The sequence below is a fragment of the Bacillus rossius genome, chromosome 1, assembly GCF_032445375.1.
Source record: "Bacillus rossius redtenbacheri isolate Brsri chromosome 1, Brsri_v3, whole genome shotgun sequence".
In the NCBI taxonomy this organism is placed as follows: Eukaryota; Metazoa; Arthropoda; class Insecta; order Phasmatodea; family Bacillidae; genus Bacillus; species Bacillus rossius.
In genome coordinates, this window is record NC_086330.1 from 366,164,117 (window position 1) to 366,190,672 (window position 26,556).

A 26,556-nucleotide genomic window follows, 5' to 3' on the forward strand; every position below is an offset into this window, starting at 1 on the left:
TTTCAACGGCATCCAGACCACGCTTTGATTGCTTTTGGTTTAGAAGTAAGCACGTTAAGTGCCCGATGCCGCCCTTGTATTTGTTTTTTCATACGAGCTTTCAGCTCCGTATGACGTAATTTTACGCATCGTTTTGCCTCGATTTTGCCCTCTTTCTTTTCCTCCCAGCTGTACCCCCGACCGGAGCCATTTGGTTAAGGCATACCCCCCGTGATCTAGCATATTTTGTTTGAGCACTTCTCTGTATTACGCTTACCTAGCCTTGGCAGTGAATGTCATCATGACGAGACCCACTGAAAATTGTAGCTGTAACAAACCATGTAACCGATCCCTCGCTTCTCTCTTGGGCTTGCATTTCTGTCCGCGGGACTACGCTCTCTATGAGTAATAGATATTTAATATGTTTTTTTCGAGGAGTGCACAATTAACGTTATATTAGGTGTTGGTTTATTTTGTAGTACATAATTCCTTGCCCCTACACGTGTTTGGACCGCTCGTATAGTCTGTATGTATATTGAGTCAGTTCCTAAAGTTGTTAACAGCAACGTACGTCTTGTGAATCACGTGTGTAATGACATAATGTTCACTATGATTTTGGTCTTCGCTCGCCTCCGGGCCGTAACGTAATGCGTACGCACGTATACTTGAATATTGGTTTCTCTCCTCTCTTATAGTGTGTGGTAACTGAGTCATAATTTCGCACAGAAAATGAGAAAATGTCTATCCCCATTGTCAGAGGCGACTGTTTTATACTGCATGATCCAGGGCATGCCTAGGAAATTCAACTTGTAACGGAGAGAGAGAAAGAATATTAACTTGTTGCTTGTTGCTTGTTGTTTCGTACGACTGTAAGAGATACGCAGTAGTAGTTTGTTTGTTGAATCAGAGTACATTGGGCACAAGGTTCACCCTAGTTTTTTCCATAAGTAAGGACTCAGTAAAGACATAAGGAGTGAAAATCATTGTGAAGGGAATAAACTTCATTAAATGTATGCTAATTTGTATTTGCTACGCACATGCCTCTAGCTGGCATCGAATCCGTTGACAGTGTATGTATATGTGTTAAGTTTGCGAAATTATAACGTTGTTGAGTGCGACTCATGTTCTTTATTTGTATTTATGATTTATCACTTTCTGCTTAACTGTCTTTTCTAGCAAAGACCCCACACACGATTTTCTTGTGCCCCCATACACTTCGCTTGCATGTGTAGGATAATCAGTAGGAGTGTTTGGTGGCGCATGGATGCACCCTGGTGGTATGCTTAACTGGATACCCCCACGCTGCAAAACTGCGCTACTCTGCTCTTTAGGCAGATTATAGTGATAAATCCGTTTGTATTGTTTGTTTCGGTGCACCATGGCCGTCTCCGTGAGCTGGGTTTACCAGTTGCACAAGACCGATTTGGCGCTGCATCTCGAGGAAAATGGTCTGCCCGTGGCGGACACCGATACCGTCGCCGAGATGAGGGCGCGTTTGGTTGACTACCTGCGTAAATCCGCAGGAGCCGCATCTGAAGTCACGACCAGGCAGCCCCCAGCTGATGTGAGTCCTTCCTCGTCCTCATTTAACGTAAAACTTTTTTTTGCCGCCCTTAAAACCATCCCGTTCCTGGGTGGAAGTGATCCCAGGCAGATCTTAGATTTTGTGATTAAGGCTGAGAGCCTGCATAAATTAAATTTAGTTCCACTTGAGGCTTTTCTGAAAGCACTCTTAAGTAAAGTTACGGACATCCATGTACCTCTGTTAAATGAGGCCATTGCTCAGGGTACGAGCTTTGATAAGTTTAAAAAATCACTGGTATGTTCAGTGTGTCCGCCTAGGGTTCTAGATGCCTGTAAGAGGGAGCTAGTGTGGCGCTTCCAAAACCCAGATGAAACCATTATGGAATATGTCACGTCGGTTACCGCGTACGCGGGAGCCTTAGAGCTGGGTACCCCGGAAGAGGAGTTTGTCCAACTTATTTTGGGTAATTTGGCCCCCGTGGTGTGGCAGAACTGCTCGATGCTCGCTCCTCCCACCTCGCTCGCAAGCCTACGGACTTGGGCGGGCGAAGTGGAAAGTCGCCTTGTTTCTCTTGCTAAGTATCAAGCTGAGTTCCCGGCAAAGCGCCCCAGCTCGGTGAAAAATGACTCTCGTTTTGACGGACGTATTTTTACGTCGCAGTCCGCCCCCCCGTTCTCACTCCCCGTAGCCCGAAACTCCGTGACGTGGCAGACACCTCCACGCCTCGTGTGTTTGACAGCCTGCCTCGCGGCGAGCGTTCTGCCCATTTCACGCCTGGGCCCGAGGCGCGGGCCGCAGCTCGCGCGGCCATGAGTTTACCGCCTGAGGTAACCGCGCCCGTGGGCTCGCGGTCCGCGACCTTGACCCAGTCACGGCAGCTAGTGACCTTGGACACCCGCCGCGGAGCCGGCAGGTGTGCCAATTGTAGCGCCTTTGGACACGTCACGTATGAGTGTACTGTTCCGCGGGTGGAAATAAATCAACGTAGATGTTTTCGGTGTAAGGCAGTGGGACATTATAGGAGCGACTGCACGGGAACTGAGAGACAGCCTCGTGCGGAAAACTAATCTGGACGGGACGGAAAAGAGGTCGTATCCGTCGGCTACTCAAAAAATCCTCTGAACCCACTCATTTACATTTCCTCCCAATTAAAATTCAGAAACATTTATTTCCAGCCTTAGTCGATACCGGTGCTACCCGGTCTGTTATTAGTGAAAAATGTTTCATCACATTAGTGCAGTTGTACCCTCAACTTTCACAACGAGTTGTATCGGATGATTCCGTAAGGAATATCGTTGTCGCTAACGGGCAAGGCATACGCACATGTAAATCTATTATAATTCATTTTAAAATCCATGGATTTTCCTGGAGTTGGCCGTTTGTCGTTGTCCCCGGGATTTTGCCGAATCTAATCCTTGGCTTAGATTTTTTGGGCAAATCACGCTGTCGACTCAGTCCCGCCAACCATGAATTGCAATTTGATTTCGCTCCTGCTGTAAAAATTCGTTTACGTCATGAGGTCCGCGAACCCATAGTTATGAGTTGCAATGATTCCGATAACGCGATGCGCGATCAAGCCATCGCCGCTCTCGTGCGGGAGTTTCCTGACGTGATAACACGTAAGATCGGCAGATGTGACATCTTGCCTTTTCGTTTTCATGTTACCGACGAAGTGCCCGTTTTTGCCAAATATTTGAAGGTTTCTCCCCCTAAGCTGCAGGCCATGCGCGCCATTATCGACAGATTACTCGCTGCCGGCGTCGTTACCCCTTCGACATCCGAGTTTTGCACCCCTACTTTTTTGGTTGCTAAGAAGGGGGGCTCTGAGTGGCGCCTTGTGCATAACTTTAAACCTCTCAACAAGAAGGTAATTCATCCAGTTTGGCCAATACCGACGGTAGAGAGCGCCTTACAACACTTGGGTAAAGCCAAAATATTTTCCATCATCGACCTCAACGACAGTTACCATCAATGCTTGCTTGATCCCGCCTGTAGAAAATACACTGCCTTTTCAACCCCTTTTGGCCACTACGAATTCAACAGAATTCCGATGGGTGTAAGCTTCGGGAGCGAAGCCATGAGCCGTGTTCTGGACCATGTGCTAAGCGACCTTAAATACAAATTTGTTTTTAACTATATCGACGACATAATTGTATATAGTAATTCACTTTCAGAACATCTTGATCACCTTAAGCAAGTCTTGGCACGTCTGAGAAACGCGCATCTTACTGTTAATCCACATAAAATTTCCTTGGCACAAGACTCAGTAAAATTTTTAGGCTATGTAATTTCAGAAGGGAAACTTCACATGGATCCGGATAAGGTCGCCCCCGTGGCTACTTTTCCGCGTCCAAAGACTTTGAAGGGAATTCAAAAATTTCTCGGCATGCTGGGGTATTATGCGCGTTTTATCCCAGATTTTGCCACGATTTGCGCGCCGTTGAATCGGTTGCGAAAGAAAAACGCTGCTTTTGTCTGGGGTGAGGAACAGGAAACGGCCTTTCAATCTCTAAGAAAATGTTTGTGTTCCGCCCCCGTGTTAATTCTCCCCGACTTCAATAAACGTTTTGCCCTGCAGGTTGATGCTTCCTCAGTAGCCCTTGGAGCCGTCCTCGGACACATGGAGAACGGAAAATTGAGACCAATTGCTTTTGCAAGTCGAACCCTCTCAGAGTCAGAGCGCCGCTTGGGCACCTATGAGAAGGAGGCCCTTGCGTGCCTTTTCGGACTCGAAAAATTCGAGTGTTACTTGGATTGTAGAGAGTTCGACCTGTATACAGACAACCAGGCCTTAAGTTGGCTGTGCAATCATCCCTCGCAGCTCGGGAAGCTTGGGCGTTGGATACTGCGGTTGTCAAAATTCCGATTTGTAATCCATCACCTAAGAGGTGCGGAGAACGTTGTGGCCGACAGTTTATCTAGAATGTTCAACCCGGATGATTTTGAAATTGATAACCCTTCCCCCCCGGATGCGGTTGAGTTTATTTCGGTGTGCAAAATCTTCCCCGAATCCTTCATAAACCTGAAAGCCTGCCAGCAGGATGATCCTGCATGTATTCGAATCCGGAACGATTTGCAATGTGGAATGGCCTTACCCTTTGCCGAGAAGGATGGGTTGTTAGTGTATGCTGGCCCGTCAGGACGAGCTCAGAAAGTTGTCGTCCCTGAAAAACTTAAGGGTATGATTATCACTTATTTCCATGCCTCACTTGTGGGTGGGCACATGGGAATAGATAAAACATATCGTAAAATTGCCCAACATTTTTTCTGGCCAGAAATGCGTCAAGACGTGCGCGATTTTGTACGCGCCTGTATTGACTGTCAGCTATCAAAGCCCCCACACAATGCTAAAGTAGGGCTTTACTGTGCCGACGCTCCCGTCGCCCCTTGGCAGGTTCTGCATATTGATATTTTCGGACCGCTGACGCGATCAAAAAAAGGCAACGTATGCTTATTAGTAATTCTAGATATTTTTACTAAATTTGTTGTTTTAACCCCCCTTAAAAACATGAAGGCGTCGTCCATAGTAAAAGTTCTTAAGGAACAGGTGTTTAAAATCTTAGGCCCGCCGTGTATTGTAGTATCAGACAACGCTAAATACTTTCAGTCGAACTTATACAAAAATTTCTTGTTTGAATTTTCTGTAAAGCCGGTGTACAGTTCACCGTATTTTCCACAGGGAAATATGAGTGAGAGAACCAACAAGGTTCTCAAGGGAATTTTCACTTCGTTCTACCGCGCCGACCAGACTCTCTGGGACGCCGATCTTGAACTTTTAAATATTGGTTTGAACGCAGCTCATCACAGTTCTACAGGGCATCCCCCCTCCGTGCCTTTCCTGGGGAGGGAACTTACCTTACCCTTGCTCAACCAGTGGGGGTTGCCACCTGTCGACTCTAGTTTGTCAAGTGTAGAGTTAGATCGTGTCTTGGAAGACGTTACTAAGAATTTAGCTAAGGCTAGGGAAAACGTGGCACGAAATTATGATGCAAAAAGGGCAGCCCATTCATTCGCTGTTGGCGACGTTGTGCTCTGCCGCTCTTACGTTTTGCCCTCATTAGCGGCTAGCCTAAACGTCAAACTTTTGCCGCCCTATGATGGGCCGTATTTGATTACTAAGTTTTTAGCAGCTAACACTGTTCAGTTACAGCTAATGAGCAATAAACGTAAGTGGCGTAAGGCACACGTAACACAGCTAAAGCGTTTCATTCAGTGATTTAATGCAACGTTTTGGCGGCTAGTGAAAGCCTTGAGATACTTAAGTTTTTTTTTTTTTGGTGTGTGTATTACTACTTTAGGTATGTTTTCTAATTAGATTGTAGAATTGTTAGTAACAGGATATAGTGTTCAGTCGCAGTTCAGTTGATGATTACAGTTTCCTTCAAGCGCGCGCGCCTCCTTTCTACCCCTCCCTTGGGCTGTGCGCGGACAACTCTACGAGAAGCCTGCTACGTCTCTGCTTTGCCGCTGCCCCTCCGCCCCCTACGCCGCCAGCCCTTGACTGCTGCGGGGTGAGGAGACTGTTGGACGGCGTGGAGATCTGGTGACAGACTCTCCGCTGTTCGGACGCCACCGCCGCCGCGGTTCAGCTCTAGAGGTATTCTCGGCCCGCCAGAAGACGTCTGCGGGAAGGATGCTGCAGAGTTCCGATGTCCGCCACTTAGCGCTGAGTGGCTGAGACGAGGAAAAGCGCCGAGCGCTGCCTGAACCCTTTGCAACCTTGTACCGCCAGAATAGGTCACCTGATACGGCGCTTATCGTTTCTCTCTTTCACTTCAGAAAAAAATGGAGGGGGACCTGTCAGCGACACGTCGGACGCGAGTCGCCTGTATTCTACTTGTGCAGCACCAAGGAGATCGCGGTCCCCTGTTGGAGCTGCCACCCGTCGCACCGCTGAAACGAACACGTTGCTGCCCCCCTCCAGCGGCACGATCCGGCTAGTTTCAAGTCATTTCTACATCGTCTGAATCAAGGCGTTCGCAAGATACAAGAAGTTGGCTCATGTCACAAACACTGAACTTCAACACGACTTTAAGCTCGGGCTCACAGGGCAGAAGACTTCGTAAGGGGTGGGGGTTGAAGCGCCCGCCGCGCTTCTGTGACGTCATCTCCGTGCCGCAGCCTTCCTTTCCTTCTCCCCTCTTAACCCCTCTCCGCCTCAAGGTGCCAATTTCCCCTTCCCTTTCTTTCCCCCTAGCCTCTCCTCAATTGTAGCGACTGCAACGCCATCTAGCGAATAGTATAAATGAGCGCGTATAACTTTTAATTGTCTATTTCGTGGGTCTCTCTTGGTGGAAGCAGGTCGTCTCTGGCCCGGTCGAGGGGCAGCTCGTCTAGGTAAAATTCTTCAGGAGACGGAGTTAGTGTGTGCACACGATGGCCGTGCGAGTAACGTAAATATTAAATATGCTTGCCAGCCTTGATTTTCATGTAGCCATCCCTTTTGACTTTGACCTTCACTTAATTTATTTTTCTTTGTGCTGGAAGCATTTGCTTACTCCCTCCTGCATGTGGTTTTGATTTTAGTTGCTGCGCGACTTGCATTGTCGGCAGTGGACTCTTAACTTATTTCAACGGCATCCAGACCACGCTTTGATTGCTTTTGGTTTAGAAGTAAGCACGTTAAGTGCCCGATGCCGCCCTTGTATTTTTTTTTTCATACGAGCTTTCAGCTCCGTATGACGTAATTTTACGCATCGTTTTGCCTCGATTTTGCCCTCTTTCTTTTCCTCCCAGCTGTACCCCCGACCGGAGCCATTTGGTTAAGGCATACCCCCCGTGATCTAGCATATTTTGTTTGAGCACTTCTCTGTATTACGCTTACCTAGCCTTGGCAGTGAATGTCATCATGACGAGACCCACTGAAAATTGTAGCTGTAACAAACCATGTAACCGATCCCTCGCTTCTCTCTTGGGCTTGCATTTCTGTCCGCGGGACTACGCTCTCTATGAGTAATAGATATTTAATATGTTTTTTTCGAGGAGTGCACAATTAACGTTATATTAGGTGTTGGTTTATTTTGTAGTACATAATTCCTTGCCCCTACACGTGTTTGGACCGCTCGTATAGTCTGTATGTATATTGAGTCAGTTCCTAAAGTTGTTAACAGCAACGTACGTCTTGTGAATCACGTGTGTAATGACATAATGTTCACTATGATTTTGGTCTTCGCTCGCCTCCGGGCCGTAACATAATGCGTACGCACGTATACTTGAATATTGGTTTCTCTCCTCTCTTATAGTGTGTGGTAACTGAGTCATAATTTCGCACAGAAAATGAGAAAATGTCTATCCCCATTGTCAGAGGCGACTGTTTTATACTGCATGATCCAGGGCATGCCTAGGAAATTCAACTTGTAACGGAGAGAGAGAAAGAATATTAACTTGTTGCTTGTTGCTTGTTGTTTCGTACGACTGTAAGAGATACGCAGTAGTAGTTTGTTTGTTGAATCAGAGTACATTGGGCACAAGGTTCACCCTAGTTTTTTCCATAAGTAAGGACTCAGTAAAGACATAAGGAGTGAAAATCATTGTGAAGGGAATAAACTTCATTAAATGTATGCTAATTTGTATTTGCTACGCACATGCCTCTAGCTGGCATCGAATCCGTTGACAGTGTATGTATATGTGTTAAGTTTGCGAAATTATAACGTTGTTGAGTGCGACTCATGTTCTTTATTTGTATTTATGATTTATCACTTTCTGCTTAACTGTCTTTTCTAGCAAAGACCCCACACACGATTTTCTTGTGCCCCCATACACTTCGCTTGCATGTGTAGGATAATCAGTAGGAGTGTTTGGTGGCGCATGGATGCACCCTGGTGGTATGCTTAACTGGATACCCCCACGCTGCACTGTAACTGAAAGAAGTCATCTTGGTTTCAACTATTTTTAGGTTAAATATTTTTATATTATTTAATATTTAAAATTTTGGCTATGTTTGAGCATAGCACATGATTTAATGGAATACTATTGTTGATAATATTGACCGACTGCCACTGTGAAATAATAAATAATTGGTGTTTGGCATTAAAATATATTCTTTTTTCTTTCAAAATTAAAGTCGGTTAGGTTTAACCTCCTACAGTTCAATAGAATGGTGATCATTTTTAACAGCTGTAAGTGCAGTCTGAAATGTGTTTTTATATGCACAGTGGGAATTGGTCATTCAGTTCATATGCGAGAAGAATACAGTGGCATCAAATCAATGATTAGCTTACTCAATTAGCATGACCGTAACTGGATCATAAAATGGTAAACTTTCTACTTGGACAACAGAAAGGATTCATGAAATATACTTGCTACCTGTTCATGTGGGATAGCCATGCTCGGGTGAAACCCTGGAAACAGGAGTGGCCCAAAGTAAAACTCTTAAGTAGAGATGCCAAATATTGTGAATGTCAGCCAATACAAAATAAACTTCCCCCACTTCACATCAAGCTTTGCTTGGTGAAGCAATTTGTAAAGGCCCTGACTACTGATAGTGATTGTTTTCAACACATTGTCTATGCTTTTCCTAGTCTGTCAGTCAAGAAAACAAAAGCAGGTGTGTTTGATGGACCTAAAATTAAGAGCCTTGTGCATGACGAGAAATTCGTCATGAAGATGGATGAAAAAGAGAAAGCAACATGGATGTCTTTTGTAGCAGTTATGAACTTCTTTGTGAACAAAACTATGAAGTTTTGGTTCAAAGGATGCTAATGGCATTTTGCGATCTTGGATGCAACATGATCATTAAGCTGCACTTCCTGAATAGTCACCTTGATCAATTCCCTGAAAACATTGGGGCTGCTAGTGATGAGCAGGGGGAACGCTTCTATCAAGACTATCAAGCAACAACGAAGAGCGTTATCAAGGGCGATGGGACAGGAATATGATGGCAGATTACTGATGAAGTACAAAACGAGATTGTCCCGAGCACGTCCACAAATGCAAGAGCTACAAGCGCAAATTGCCTGTTAGTGTTATATATAATATTTATGATCAAAATCAGAGCTTTTATGATTTTGCATTCCAAAACATTATGCATATTTTATGCCACTGCATGTTTTTGTGTATAAAAAACAAATGTCACTACAATGCTATTCAAGATAAAATCCAACATTTATGTTTAAATGAAAGTTAAAAATTTTGATCATGTTACATTAATGTGAAAAAGTTTTAAAAATGATTTGAGAAAAACGGTAGCTTACAGAGAAAAACTAACTCCCATTTTAAATCAGGACTCTCAAATCAGCTAACAAACAATATTGTTTCCCTGTGTTAATGAATTTTTTTAGTGCTTGGAAAACGCAAAAATTTTTTAAAGTCGTAGGGGAATTTGTCCATCAAATTGAAAAGAGTTTGGTTGAAAAACTACCAGTGCCTACAAACTACATCACTTAACAATTTTTGTACTGGCGAACCTCAGCAGCATGTGTCATGTGACACATGTGTCACCGCTGAAGAATGTCCACTGTGGTGGAAGGGAGGGGAAGATAAGTCACTCTTTTTCTTTCTTCTCTCCTGTTTCTTTTTATTCATACTTCTGAAGATTTTAACCCATGGCAATAATAAACAGAAGCATAATACTGAGATTCAACCTGTGATGGATTGGAGTTAACCTTTTATAGAAAAAAAAAAATTGAGCCTAAAAGAAACTGGACTAGCGGATAGTGCCATTATTTTTTCTTCCTTCTTTTATGCAGCATGTAGCTATTCCAATACAGCTAAGTTAGTAAAAAAAAATATTTTTTTAAGATTTTATCATCACAATTTGTTTTCAGATACGTTTATTCCACACCAAGTATTAAAGTGAGTTTCAGATAGTAAATAGTAAAATAAAAACCATAATGAGCAGATTACTGTAGTTTAAAAGTTCTCTATGAATTGTTTAAAGCTGAAAAATGATTTATCATGCTCAGCTAATGTAAATGCTTATGAGATTTTTAATTGTTTATGCTAATGATTATTATCATGTGTAAACTGTTTTCATAATTGGTAGCTATTTAAGTAATTTTAGTTGCACCATTATGCTTTTCTGTATTATTTATACCAATGTGGTACACAAACATACATACATATGCACACAAACATACACACATAAACACACACACATAAAGATAAGAGCTACTAAATTTTGTTAAGGATAAACACTTTTAACACAGAAGTAATGTAGTCTTACAGAAATACTTTTATTTCATATCATATTAAATGGTAGATATCTAATATTAAATGGTTTGTTTGTTTTATTAGCCCTGATGTAACCAAAATGGTTAGCCAAGTATTTTTTATTAACATAGTAACATTTCATGAAAAATCTTAATAATACTGGAAAAAAACCTTGTATTTTCGTTTTGCCAAAAGATTGGCCACCCTGAAAAAAATAAAAAAATACTAAATTTAAAAAAAGAATAACCTCAGAAGTTTTACAGCAAGAATAATAAATGTCTGAATAAAATGGTACATTGTATGCATTCATGGCAACTTTCTACAATAATATTTCAAAGTAAGGTCTGTTCAATTGATTCCACGGTTTCTGAAGAAGAAGAAGAAGAAGAGGAAGAAGAAGAAGAAGAGGAAGAAGAGGAAGAAGAGGAAGAAGAAGAAAACACACACACACACTGACTTTGCTTCTTAGGATGGTTCCGACGACACAAATACTAGTTACTATACAGTTGTCATTTTAATTTAAGTGATCTTAAGACTTTTAGAAAAATTATCCAATATAATTTTTGATTTTCTATTTTTCAATGGAGAGCACAGAATGTTTGCTTTCAGCTTCTTTTCCTTACATAATGCACAGCCTCAAGCACAGCTTGTGCTACGGTCCTATTTCTTCCGTGTTCTGCTGAGCAGCAGCCCCTTTTTAACCTTACACCTGCCTCTTCACACAATCCGTCTCCTGTGGTCCTTCCTTTTTCTTCCTCTTTTCTCAAACACTTCAGCTTTTCTTCATCAGTTGCAATGGCTGCCCTTTCTTTCATCAGTTTCTCTTCTTTACTTCCTCTGAAGATCTTTTTTCTTCAGCCATGACTTTGTTCCACCTTACCCTTAAAACTGAGTGAATTTAGTATCACAAAATTAAGCAATTATTAAAACGAAGCAAGCGTGTAGCAAGTATCCTTATGAGTACTGTTACAACAATGATAATAAAACTCTCTTTACACATAAAATCAGGTTTGAAACTACATGAGAGAAAAGTTGGCACATTTCTACAATAGCACAGCGATTACATAAAAAGCACGGTTAGATAATAAATTAATCACGTTAGTTGTTTAGATAGTAAGATAAGGTCTCTGCTTGCCATTTTTTGTCAAATGGAAGATTTATTAAAAATAATTAATTAAACAAATATTTAAAAAAAATAATAATTTAACATTAATGTGGTACGTACAGCATTTTGTGACTTCAATCAATATTCTGTTACCAAAAGTGACTTTTTAAAAATGAAGTGTTTTTTCTGAGAAAAAAGGGACCTACTTTTGAAGGCTGGGCAGTGATGTTAATGGAGTATTGACAAACTGCATTGGTGAGGAAAACAGGAGACAAGCCACTGGCTTACAAAAACAAAGATTTTCTGTTGGATCTCGCAGGGAATATAAACACCACCCAGGTGGCAGAAGAAGTCAATCTGGCTAGTTTTGATATCAAACACAAAGTTGCTCCCCAAATAAAACTTGTGATAAATGTTATTCTGGTGTAAATTTTGAACAAAGAACTCTTCCATGATTTATGGTAGATTCAACTTGATTTATTCGTTGCTGAAATTCAGCGAAATTGGCAGTTTTATTCTTTATCAAGCGCTGCCACAAGAGTTAGTTAAACCCACGTCTGTTAGCTTGTGATTTTTCTTCTCAAAACTGTACGCCATCTTTGCTAGTGAGTCTATGGTTTATGCACTAAAAGCGATGCCGAGATAGTTATGAAATTTTCCTTAGTAGTTAACGAGCTTATACTTGTAGTATATTTGAGCTCAATTCCTAATCCAGTGGAACTGTTTAAGTTTAAAATGTTATTTCTAACAGTTCTGAGACCTTTTCAAATACTACACCTTTACAAAACAAGTAAATAAAAAGGAATTTAAGAAAAAGAGATAATTTGACAGTCTGTTCAAGTAAATAAAAAACTTGAATATATTTTTATGAAGATTAAAAATCACAAACAGATTTATAATAATGTGTTCACAATACAAACAGTTATAACCACCATTCCTATTTTGTATGTGTATGAGAGCAGAAAATTAAGTTTATTGCTACAGTATACTACGTTTAATTAGGGTTTTGTCTTGATTAACTTGTTTTACTGAAAAGCGTTAAGGAATTACATGTGGATGTGGTGTTTGATCTTTCGCCAGTAACCCATTTTAGTCTTAAAACTGGAAATACTGTATTATTTGAAGGAAAAAAAAAGAGAAAAAAAAAACACTAATATCTAATATATCATTAAATTTATTAATCATAATTTGATGAGTTTAATAATTTCTGAACACAGTATAACTAGTATCACTATCTAAAAATATAATCACATCATCATGTGCACCCAACTTGGACTCACACTATGTACTCGGGGGGATGCCCCGGGTGTGGCCTCTATAGTTGGTAAAGCCAGTACGTGCTAAGTGCCGACGGCAGAGTCGCAACAACGAACCTTGGGCACGGGCGGCGGCACCCACTCGCGAGCAATGTACTTCTTCTGCTCGTACTTGGCGCGGACGAACGCCTCGAGAGACGAGTCGGTCTGCGGCCGGCGGAAGTTGTCGGGCAGGTTTGCCTCGTACACGGCCCGGGCACGGCTGTTGCCCATCTGCTGCAGGCTCTGCAACACGAGAGCACGCCACGCCGTCACGGCGCACATCGCGTCTTCCGTGTTCCGGGGAGAATCCACCACTGCTTCGCCACCCTAGATGGACGGTGCTATGTAAAAACGGTTCAACCCACAAACATTTTCAACTGAGCAAATTGAGCTCAAAGTTGAACACATAATAACCGGTATTGTGGCAGTGCGTCGAATGTTTGGTCGCAAGATGGCTCAGTAACAAGGAATATCAGGTAAACAAATTTAGCTCAATTAAAAGTGTTATTTTACCTACACAATTATTTCAATAACTTTTTTTCCTTTTGTTGGTTAACTCATTTGTGCATAACACCATCCATAATACAGGTTGTCTACAAACACGCAGCGGACCAATTTTAGACTTTCCCATCATTCCTCGTTATCTATTTACACTTCCAATAAAACATTCATGTTTAGGGTAACTTTATAGATAACACGCTGATTCATAAAAAAAGCTCTGGGTGTATGTAGGATGCTAAGAAACCGTAAGCTACATAAAATATAGTCTATTATATATTAATGTAGAAATTGAACATAACCAATTCCCAGCTTAGTGAGTTAAGTGAACTACTATTGCCAAAAACTAGCCCCTTAATATTAGTTTATTTGTTCACATTTGATCCCACCAACAATTTGCTATACCTTAACTTGCCCTGAAGTCAACATTTTTTTTATCTAAAGTAATAGTGGACAATTTCCTTTACTTGTACCATTTGATTATAAAAAGAGTTGTTCAAAAATTTTGGAAACATTTGCCACTACTGAATAATTTCATATTTTATTTGTATCATCTTTCAGCTCTTTATTCCATTAAATAGCAGCAAATAAAATTTCTAAGCTATTTTTTTTTGTAAACAAAAAATGTATATATATAAAACTGGATGTTGGTATGTATGTATGACATCTCAGACACAGTTTGACCGATTACCATGAAAGTTGGCACTCAAATTATTTTTCATTTTTTTTAACTCGCCTCTAAATGGCACTGAAGCACATCAACTTCTAAACCATTCAACCAATTGCCATGGGTAAACAGAAAATCAGAGGTCATAGACATATAAACAACAATTTGTGAATAATTTCTCTAATTCCACCACAATGTCATATAGCGCTATCCATTTTGCATTAACTCGCGGGCAATGTATCACCCTGTGTTCAGCCCAGGCAATGCCTGTTACTGCAGCTAGTAACATGTAAAACATTTCATAACTCTACCATTTTATATCTCACCAGCTTATTACATGTTTTTAAGTTATCACTTAACTTATAACATAACAGAAAAAAATTGAAAATAACCAACAATTTTACACTATATGCAATGTACCTAACCTTAACTAACAAATAGTTCAAACAGTAAACTACTGGTAAACTTCATGTCTCACAACACTCCCTTAGATGGAAAACATCTCAGGAAGTAAAAACAAAACTACAAACATTTTTATGGAAAAGTTACTCTGCTCCTGAATTACCCACGATACAGAATATGAGGCAGAAGATTATATACTGTTGAGACATCACTATAGGTAAACGTGGGTCAAAAATCAAAGAGTACTGGGATGAATCTAACATTTGAAACTTTTATGAACATTTTAAGATGTCACTTGTGTAAATCAAATTAATTTGTCTCTTATAATAAGTTTAGCATACCTGCAATCACTCTCAATAACCCTGTATTTTATAGTTCTATTAGTTCACATGGTTAGTCTAACGCATGCATTGGAACTTGAACATTTTTAACCTGTTCATTGTAATTAAGATCACCAAATATACACTGTCATAGAAAATTGAAAAAAAATTTTTTTTTGTATTTTGTTGCTTATGGTAGTGGTTGCGGTGGTTAATGTTTCTTTTCATTATGATAGTCAAAGTAGTTATTATTATGTGAAATCGCTTATTTATTATTTTAACAAATTCATGGAACACTGCATATTTTTCTTGGCGAAATAAAATATCTGAGCTATCAACACTAACCATTCATTGCAACTCCAATAAACAAAAAATGAGCTTTGATTTTGTGAAACTTTTATGTTTTATATTGTCATAAGCTAAATTTATTTTTCAAAATGAGTACATCATTTCATTTTACTACAAGCCAGTTGTCACATAGAAGATAAGTACATTTACACTGGGACTATTCTAGATTGTGATACCATAACAATACTGATGATGTCACCAAGATGGCGTCACTTACGTCATTCACTACCACCCCTACACTTTTACAGGAAAAGCGCAGGAATATGTGGTTTTGGGCGGGGAACTATAAACATACTATTTTTCACATATATCATTGTTTTAATATTTTTCCAGGATCATAAACTAGAATATAATCCCCCTTATTATATTTTGTGATACCGATATTTCATTATCAATGAAATTATGTCTGTAGACATTACAACTTATTATGCTATCAGGAAAATTAACATAATCCCCTATTTATTACATACGTTTATTATACTGAAAAATAAAAGTTGTGGGAAAAGTGGTAAATTATGAGGAATAAAATATAGGTATTGCAAAACAGAGTTGACCAGGTGGGACTGTATTCCAGTTCACGATACCAAGAAAATATTGAAAGTCTCGCTTTCAAAAAATTACATACCAATATCAAAAACCAAATTAACCTAGATAGAATTTTAGTATTCATTATGACACCCTAAACCTATAATATACAAAAATGAAATACATGAAAAATATTGCGCCTACGGTACACTGGCCAAAACCCACATTTTTCTTGCTTATCTGTTTTTTCCAGACTATGTTAAAGTATTTATAATGTAGCTGGTCTAACCTAATCAAACATTCACTTCTTTTTCATTACCTCAATGAGTGCTAACATAATGTATTAAATTTAAAATTTGACCTAACCCTTAGATCAATGCCTTCATTCATATAATATGCTTAATTCTTCCATGCACACTATTGTAAATATACGACTTACCACTTTTTGGAAGTAATTTCGACTCTACATTTTTCTCTTCAACCAATCCCAACATAGTTTATTAACAATTTACACGTATTCATTCACTACCGACATTTCTTATATTTTCCGTAACCTTGCATCATTAAAACATGGAACGTTACACATCAAGCGTGGTCTGTAACTTTGATTACTGCCACTAACTCACAAAGCAAGGAAGAGGTGTAATTTCCCCCCCTCCCCCCAAATAAGAATGTGAACAATACTTTCAGTACTCGCCAGTGCGGTTAACTCTAACTTTGGTAAAGAACAAATTATTTTATTCTCGTGTTTCAAATACACTTATAATACAAAGCTAACTACTTCCCTAACAAAGAAACAACCATACACAAACACTGTTGACTCCGTTGCTACCAATACTTTAACTTATACTTTATTCCAATGTAATAAGCCTACTCCTATGACGTCATTATTTCCCCTACTTTTTTTTCCTTTCGCGTTTGCCAGTATCACCATCTATAAAACGCCCTTTACACTTTACAAACAAGAATACTTATAAAACCTATTTACTACAGAGCAATGCAGTGACTTAACTGACTTGAGACAAAAATCTTTTAGGTTTACAAAGGCTTTTGACACAAAGCTAATCTGAACTAAAACAATGAATGTTTTTTTGTAGTGTAGTTTATTTTGAAAAGGAGAAATTAGATAGTTCTTCCAAAAAGGCTAGGTGTTGCAGGCTAGCTGATTGTAACCAAAATGAAGGGTTGATTAAGTTAGCAACACGTGAAATACCGAAAAATCACTCAAATGTATAAACTGTCATAAAATTGATTTTTTTTTAAATTCTCATTGAACTATGGAAAATTTTGTAAATATGAAGGGCTTTGCTATCAAAGAAAATTATTTAACTCACCAAATTTAAATCAAATTAATATACACAGAAAATCACTATAAATAAATTTCATTTTTGTATACTCTCAATTTTAGTTTAAATACTTTTAACACCACAATTGCCTTTGACGTTTGCCCTCTCCACTACAATTTTTCTCTTCAGAATACAGGATTTACAAAATGGCCTTTAGTTCAATACTCAACCAACATAAGTATGCAATACAAAAAAAAATCCTAAGTTATTTTTAAATAAAGACTGCAACTTTATACATTTATCAATGTAAACTTTAGTATTTTATAAAATAGTTATAATATTTACTATGGGTAAATGAAGCCAATTTAATCACAATTATATATTTTTATCTTCTAGACAAAAATATTAAAGGATTAGAGATAGAGATCAAATGAAAATAATTACTGAGCGAAAACTCAATTTTTGGTACATAATTTATTATTGATTTTTTGTGTTCTTTCTCTTTAGCCTCACCTATTTTAATGGTGGAATCAACAACAGTGCAATAGATGCAACAGCAAAATATCATGTTATTGTGATTGATTGGTTAAAATACACCTGCAATTGGACTTTTGCCCGGTGGCATAGTCATCCCTCTACTTAAAAAAAATAAAAAAAAATAAATAAATAATAATAATAATATCAAATGTCTCTGGTCATCACATATGCACCACACACACACACAGGCCATCAATATTTACAAGTTTTTTTTAGTCAAAATGTTTAATTTAGATTTAACATTCCTTCAAAAAAATAATGTATGCGTGATAAAATTTTTAAGATCAAAACAGGTAAAGTTAGCAAAAAAAATTTTTTTAAATCAAACAAATAAAAATTATTACCTCTGCACCCATTTGCCTTCATTTGAAAGACAAGACAAAATTCTCACACAATTATCCTGTGACATGATGAAAATTATAACGTATCTAATCAGAAAGTCGTGCCTACAAATTTTGTCACAGTAACATCACAGCTGTGTAAAATGTGAATGCCTAGGAAATTATTTTATTTGATTGGTCGCACTAGTATGTTTCCAGTTTACTCTTAAAGCCCTGTCTACAATAGCAATGTTTCAAATTGTGTCCGATGGAAAATGATAGCTGATTGGTCCAAATGGACCTCGGACGTCATGGATGGTGTGGACAGTGGTCCGAATATTTCTTGTCCCATCCTTTGGTAGCATATAAAAACAATTATATGAGAGGGAAGCCAAAAATAATTGGAATCATAATGTTGTGCATCATGTACTTTTAGCACCAGTTTTCGCCGCTAGAGCTGTTTTTCACTAACAATGTGCGGGTGTGAAGTTTCCACTGCGTTCTTATCAAGTAAAAAAAAAGTGTCACAAGTGCACTAAAGATACAGACAGAACTGCCAGAGAAAAAAAAAATTATTATATAAAATTGATAAAATTATAATTCTGTTCTGTAATAATGAATTGTCAACTGTTACAAATATAGCATCCATAAATAGTGATTGCCTAATTCTAACCATAACTAAAAGTAACCTGTGTTTTTTTTTATCTGATATATCTTTGTACGCTTGATTATGGTGACAACGAAACTAGATCAGTAAATTAGATCCCGATATTCAGGGTTTTATTTAGTGTGCTTTTGCCGATCCACATTTACACTCAACCTGAGCGGTGTGTGCTCCTTCAGATCTCCTCCTCTGGATAAGTTACTGTATCGGCTTAGCACGTTTATAAACCTCTCCAAGGGGGTTGCATATAAGAAGACTTTGTTTATATTTAATAAAAGGAGTTCTAAGCGTAGTTACATCTGGTAGTAGAGAATAGTTTTTTCTGGTACCACTTAGCGTGGTTCATCCCATTTTATCATGGTTCACCTTCGTTTACTCGGGTTACCTTTAGTTATCACAATATTTCTCAGATTTGTTTTTCTATCTAATTTTGTGTAAACTGCTTGCCAGCGCACCATCGTAAATCGCAGGAGACGTGAATTCTAAGACTATCTATCCAAGTAGACACTTACCACAAAAAAAAAAAAAATGCCCCGCTAGCTATCGCTTTTTCCCAGCATGTTGTGTATTGTTAAGGCTTATTTCTATTATTTGTATAGCTTAGCAGTGCCGTGTTTCAGACGTGTGTATTGACATTTTGATTCTTGACTTAAAAGGGGGCAGCCATTTTGACAAGGCTGCCAACTCTGCGTACCTAAATTTTCTGCCATCTCATGCCATGTCTTTTGCCATGCGGGATGCTAGCACGCCATTATATTTGGGCGTTGGCATACCCTGGGTCAGCTATCAGCCGCCACCGTTTCCCCCTCCTGGCAATGGCCTGGCGCGCAGTCGCCAGAGCGACGGAAGTGACGCGTCTTATCTCCAAACGTAATCAGACCACCCTTTCCCCCCTCCTCTTGGTGGTTGGCGACCTGCGACACCCACGTGGTCTACGACGTTAGTCCTTGTTGATAAACTCCTGTCAGCTGCTAGCTGTAGCCAACACACGAGCCCTGTGTCAAGGCAATTTACCATTTTTCCTTCACTAATATTAACCTAATAGTGTGAGAAATAATGAATACATTATCAAATTTTGATTGTTGAAAATTTGTAACTTCAAATAATTTTAGTAATAATAGTAATAAAATAAATAAAACGAAATAACTCCCGTATTTTCTTTTTATGTGCAAGGGCATTTACTTTTAAGCATATAAGATTAAAATAAAGTGTTTTATACTTAATATATGAAATATGATTTATTATTTTAAGAAATATATATGTATTAAATTTTATAGATTTTAAGTATACACTAAACATTATAGCATAAAGGTAGCACATAATATCAAAATACAGTCTCTCATAAAATAATATAAAAAAACAAATTTAATATTTTACAAATAATCTTTTTTAATTTTTAACTACAAGGAAATTAAGTATATCCTAAACAGTATTGTTATAAAAGAACATATACTAATAATAATAATAAAATTAAGAATTCCTTTGAAATTCCGATGAATAAGTAAATAACAATTAATTTCACGCCCTATGTTTATAGATTAGTCTATTTTCTCTTAAGTACATAATATTCAGAGAGAATGTTTTGTAAATTATATCTAAAAAAAAATCACTTAACATTTAAAGAGGTATCTATATTTTTTTATTGAGACTAAAGGTACTCTACACATTACTTCAATAGATGCAACATAAAATAATAATAATAATAATAATAATACAGTATTATTACCATCACATTTTGTTGTTTACAATGGTACAAAAATACACGTAATTTAATTATGTTACTATACAATTTTAAAATAAGCACCTATCGATGAGTCTAGCTTTGTTTTGGTAATTTTTGTGAGTGCTGAAAGTGGCGTAATCACACTTGCCTTTCCTGAAAAGGTTCTTAAATCAATTTATGTATGTGTAGGTCATGTTTTCCACACATTCCCTAGGCTAGCACAATCTTGGTGACTCAAAATATTTTATGAATTTTCATTTACATCGAACATTATATCTAATATTAAGCAACAAATTTAATTTTCTCATATAAATGATAAAACATTATTTTTTTTTGGTAATCATTTTCTTTATTGACTTTGTTCGTGTCAATAATTTTGACACAGTTTTGATCATCATTTTCTTTCTCTCTTATGTGTTTAAGGTAGCTCAGCGAAGCCTCTCTGATCGCAAAAGTTTATTTTAACCTTATTTTCAATTTATTATTTGACTGTCTATATTTATGTTGATACCATACAATAACGTTCAATGTGTAAAATTATTATGTAAATTTTAATTGCGGTATTACCAAGTCTATAATTTACAGAGTAAACAAGTAATATATTTTTTTTAGGAATTGAATGCTTGGTGTTCATGCATTTAGCAGTGAATTTTAAGTTTAAATTCTGGCAATTTATATTAATTTCTAATTTTTAAAATTAAATTTTAAAAAAAATAAAAAAAATTAAAAAAAATGATTTACAGCCATGTACACAAAATCTGAGCACTATAGCTGGTACATATAGGTACATAAAAACACAGTTTTGTATTTTTTCTTTCGAACTCGCCCCAAAGTTCGTAATTTGTTTTTCATAATTAACATGACCTTGTTTATATAGTTAAGAGCCTTGTGACTTCCAGACTGCAAACTGGTTTATATTTTTTGTGTGTTCTAAAGTAGAAATTAGGTCACGCTAGCCACAGTGCAGCACTAAATTGGTCAGTGAGCCAAAATGCGCCAGGATCCGGGTTCTTTGAGTGAAATATCTCATGACCACTCGAGAGTTCTTGGGTTCCAGTCCCACCACTCACGTTTGGACGACCTCTGTTCAAATCCCTTTTCAGGCAATGTAAAACCTAAATGCCTGCCATGGAAGCTCCGATTGCTCAATTAAGTAAATTCAACCCTTTAGATTTTTAATGTGGTTTATTTTAGGTTTATAATTTTTGTTTAACTATCTAAATTTGAGTGCTAAGAGTAATTGATTTGCGTTTATTTTTTACAGAAACATTTAGGTAGTAAATATTAAACTAACTATTTTCAAAATATCAGAGTCGTTTTAGTGGAAACTCCTACACCATTTTACAAAAATTTTTATTTTCTTCTAAATTTATCATTCTAGAAATTGTAGTTCTTTTGGGTTTCAACCCAATCTAGCTTTCGCGAATTTCCCGCTTAGGCATCACTGTTCCAGTCCATTAGTCTGATCACCTTTCAGAGCATGGACAATAGGATCCTATGCTAAGCTAATAAGTGTCATCGGGGACCGAGGTTTCGCTTCGCTTTTGAGCAAGCGTCAAAATTATTCAGTCCTATCCATAGCCTGATTGAGCGGGCCAAGTCCCAATGCCTTCGGCTTCTTGTGAAAAGACGTTTTGTACCAGGGTTTTCATTCCCATTTCAGTTTTAAGTTGCAGGGGTATACATTCCCCAATTTCACTGAGATTCCTAGGACAGAGCTCCAGATTTTCCTCAGTGTTTTTCGGCCTTCCTCATACTGCCCATTTTGAGAATTGACACCATGTCCAACATCTGAGATCAACATTCTTAAGAGTTCCTCATTCACCATAGTTTTATTTAACAATCTATAATACAGATATCTCAATTTTAACTTTTATCAATACATCAAAGTTTATGCAAATTTAATCAGGGTAGTAACCTCAGGAGTCTGACCTATTATCTACTGTAGAACGTGGGATATTTACTTATTGACATTGGGTGCCTGATTCTATATATGGTGTTTCTCCTGAAATAAACAATTGATTATGATTCCTCTATTAATATTACTTTATCCAAGTTATTACACTCATTTGTTCCTGGCTAATTTGTTTCCGCTTACAAGACATGTAAGTGTCTAAAATGTGTAGTAAATAAGTGTAGCATGAATCATAAACTAAATATTCAATTATGAATCCAATTTGTCAAATGTATATTAAAAAAATATGCCAAAGGTTAGGAATTTGACGTAACTAGTTATACCTTCCAAATATTAATTTTATTATCTTGCCTTAAAAGAACAGTAAAACATAAACAACATCTATTTGGGTGATCAAATAGTTTAAATAACATATGTACTAGATCAGTGATAGTTATCTGCATGCAGAAATATATTCCTAGAGAGCCAAAAATCTAAGTAAAGGTATTTCATACTAGTAATGTCACGATTCACGTAACCTTACGCCTAGTTCAGTTGTTCGGAGACACTGCAAACTCTGTAGCACTGTACCTCTGGATTGCGGTAACCAGAGACAAGGACGTTTTCGACCAGCTGAAAACTAAGAATACTACTGTTCTAGTTGTAAAATTAGATGATGGCAGTCCAGCATCCTTCTCTGATCATGAAAAGTCTTTATAATTAATGTGAAACAATCTCACCGACATAGACAACATGGAATCTTAGATGTATGGTCGTCATGGTTGTGTCGGGAACTCAGGTCTCAAAATTCTTGTGACAGCGACTGACGGCACCGACCATTGTCCTTCAGGAATGGGAAGTACGAAGATTCGAACCCAGGATGGTCAGGAACGTAGATATCGACCGAAGTGTAAGTTCATTCTTGAAGTTCGGAAAATCCATAATTCTGTCAAATTAATACAGAATTTCATGAACTCAAATTGACGTCTATCAAAATAACGGAACTCCGCTGTAGTCTCTTCTTGTGAGCTGAACGGAAATGTAAAGAGAAGTACTACCCTCACTCAGTACATATCTTCCTCTCCAGATTATTTTCCTTATTTTATTTGCTTTTTAAAGAATCCATATTCGAAAAACCACTATCGAACGAATACCCGTTTATAGCAACCATAGATGAATTAACCAAAGCCGGAATTGAAAATCCACAGACTTATGCAAGTAGGAATAACGAGAATTTAAACCGCGCTAAATATAGTAATGGTTTTATAAATGCATAGATAAAATAGCTTTGCAATACCATCATTAACTAGATTTGAGGCTCTATTCACATTTTCCTGTTACTTTGCTTTTAACATAAAACATTTAAAATAAATTACATCAAATTTGTACTCATAATCTCATAAAAAAAACTGTAAACATATTGACGGGTTACACTACCCTGGGCTTTGCCATCAGTGGGGGAGATTGTACCGAAAACCAGCATTTGCCTCGGCACCAATTGGTCATTGGCTTTCTACCGGTTAATTTTTGTAGGCAAACCATAGGCCCAATAGTCTTTTTAAATTAACGACTCATGGACCTCTTTCATATTTTGGGTCGATCCGGACAGCTAATGCGTCTCCATTTCCATCAGGGCTGGGAGTTCCCAAGTAAGACTCGCTCCGATCGCTTGCGGGCTGTCACCTTCACGGTAGCTCTCGCTTCGCCTCACGTATGAGATAGGCTTGTCTATGCCTCCTCAGTGCCTGCAGTCTTGTCTCCCGCTAGTATTTCGCTGGTGCCCAGCATAACTAATCAGTTCTCTTGTCTTGTTTGTCCCACGACGGGTCACGCTCTTTGGATAACGTATCGTGCTGTCTTTGCAAGCGCACGCAGTTTTCCTCGCAACCCCCCCCCCCCCCTCCCAAATTTCAGTTTCATGCTGAGTCTACAGGAACCATGGCTCCGCCCAAGAACTTCTGAACATCCCTCCTTCCCTGCTGTAGTCTAGGCCTTTAATTGAAGCCATGCACCATCTCTTGGCAAAGTTTAGAACTATCATTGGTAACTCTTGGGTTTGCTCACCAGGTGGCGACACCTCCTGGAGTCCTGTATGCTGTGCTACTAGCTTGGAGCACCCACCTAGTGGCGCGAGCCAGCGGCAGCCTCGTGAACCAAGTTGCACAGCCGCGGTTTGTTTTAATTTTCTTGTTGGGCCTACCCAGGCTGTACAACTGACCAATCATAAAGTGTTTCTCCCCCCGGTAAGTCTTACTAGCTCCGCCTATTTTGGTTCTCTCCCCTCCCCACTGGTCTCAACACCCGGGGTTGGGGGAGGGGGGAGCAGTTCCTTTTGGGTACTTGTGATTTTTGCTATCGTCAGAGTCTTGACTCGACGACCGTCACGACTACTAATCGTCTTCTGCCGCGACGAAGTTCTGTGACCCATCGACTGGAAAATATGTAGTTACCTAAAGTAAGGGTGTTATCCCAACTCACTTTACAATCTGTAGTAGTATTAAAAGTCGTCACCATGTCACATGTGGTAGTGCGTTTCGGATCGGCTCCTGTGGTTCTCCGATCCCCATTCATGGAGTAAATCTTCTGGATCGTGCCCACTTTTGTGTGGGTTCCATGTCAAGAGCGGGAATCGTTTCCAGTCTAGTCAGAGGACCAGTTTTCGGACCTACCCCTACTCTCTGCCTGTGCCACCCTTGAGCTTCCGTTGTGTACTGGCTGGCAGGGTGAGTAGACAAAAAAATTTGAAATGTAAAATTTATTATCTCTAGACTCTTTAAAAAAAGAAAATATTCACCAGATTGCCACAGACCTTTTAGGATAAGGAATTAGAAAAATAGACAAATATGTGTCTGTAATATTATACAGTAATAGCCTTGACTTAAGTTAGTAACATGTAAAAATTGCTTAATGTATTTCTACAACTAACAGTCCGGCCTGAGAAAAATTATGTAAAATTGATAAAATTATAGTTCTGTTCTGTAAAAATTAATTGTCGACTGTTACAAATATAGCATCCATAAATAGTGATTGCCTAATTCTAACCATAGCTAAAAGTAACCTGTGTTTTTTTTTATCTGATATATTTTTATAAGCTTGTTTATGGTGACAACTAAACTAGATCAGTAAATTTGATCCCGATATCCAGTGCTTTATTTAGTGTGCTTTTGCTGATCCACATTTACACTCAACCTGAGCGGTGTGTGCTAAATTTATGTGCTCCTTCAGATCTCCTCTGGATAAGTTACTGTTTCTGCTGAGCACGTTTCTAAACCTCTACAAGGGGTTTGCATATAAGAAGACTTTGTTTATATTTAATAAAAGGAGATCTAAGTGTAGTTACAAAAATAAATAACCAAACTTAGCTTTGCAATGCATGAAAAGAAATAAATAATCAAAACAAAAATTTAGCACTGTATATTTAGTGCGTTCTGGTGAGTACTTTAGAAATCAGTAAAATTGGGCATCGCAATAGAATACACAGAAGTTTTCCGTGTGACAATGTGATATTCACATTAGGATAATGACACGGACTACCCACAGGTGCAGGCGGTTGTAGACAGGCGTTAACAGCCCCATCCTCTAATGTATTACTCGAAAACTGGTTTAGTTTCTAAAAGCATTTCTGATGAACACAAAAATGTGCTCTTATGTTCAATTCAGAATATTTTTTAAAGTATTTTTTATTATTCCCTACAAATAACAGTATATTAAAAAAAAATACTTACAACCACTTGTTCTGGTGTCCAGGTATCCAGATTGACCGACTTCACTTTTGAAATATGGACTCCAAGATTCCGATGAATACCAGCACATCGAATACACAGAAAAATACCCAAATTCCAAGATGCCCATCTCGGTCCTAAAACCAACAATTCATGTCACTGTTACAAATTAATATACAAAAACCCGTTTTATAATATATAAGAAGCATTACAAACCAGACAATACACCTACTCTTGGCCAGAAATATTGTTTACCTTTAGCATCACAATCCACACAATATTTATTGTCATCGTCTCTCAGCATATCATTTAATAACGTCTGACATCTATCTTGAATTTGCTTCTGTTTATCCTTCTCCGCTTTAGAAGACATAGTTTCTCACAACTAAGCGTTTATTTCAAAATGCCGCAAAAGTCAATCCGTGACAATAGCAAATGTCAAAACGCCGTCAATCCCACCCCTGCTTATACTACAATGGCCACGTCACAGAATACAGAATACTTGTTCCTCGACATTGACTACCATTTTCTTCAAATGTGATAAAATGGTTCTTTAGGAATATAAATTTTTTCATTAATAGCTCCATATAAAC

At 38.3% G+C, this 26,556-nt stretch overlaps 1 protein-coding gene across 3 annotated transcripts in view; it reads right to left on the reverse strand.

Moving 5' to 3' along the window:
• LOC134528385 (stromal membrane-associated protein 1) overlaps positions 1 to 26,487 on the reverse strand; it is a 43,318-nt gene extending 16,831 nt beyond the window's left edge. For 2 of the 3 annotated variants that reach the window (XM_063361970.1, XM_063361969.1), the window contains exons 1-3: positions 26,219 to 26,486; positions 25,967 to 26,100; positions 13,133 to 13,300 (exon numbers count right to left, since the gene is read on the reverse strand). In XM_063361970.1, coding sequence (XP_063218040.1) covers positions 13,133 to 13,300; positions 25,967 to 26,100; positions 26,219 to 26,336 — 420 coding nt within the window. In that variant the 5' untranslated portion in view covers positions 26,337 to 26,486. Of the gene's footprint in view, positions 1 to 13,132; positions 13,301 to 25,966; positions 26,101 to 26,218 lie in introns of all 3 variants that reach the window. The other variant, XR_010074393.1, reaches the window with a different exon arrangement.
• Positions 26,488 to 26,556: the final 69 nt, after the last annotated feature.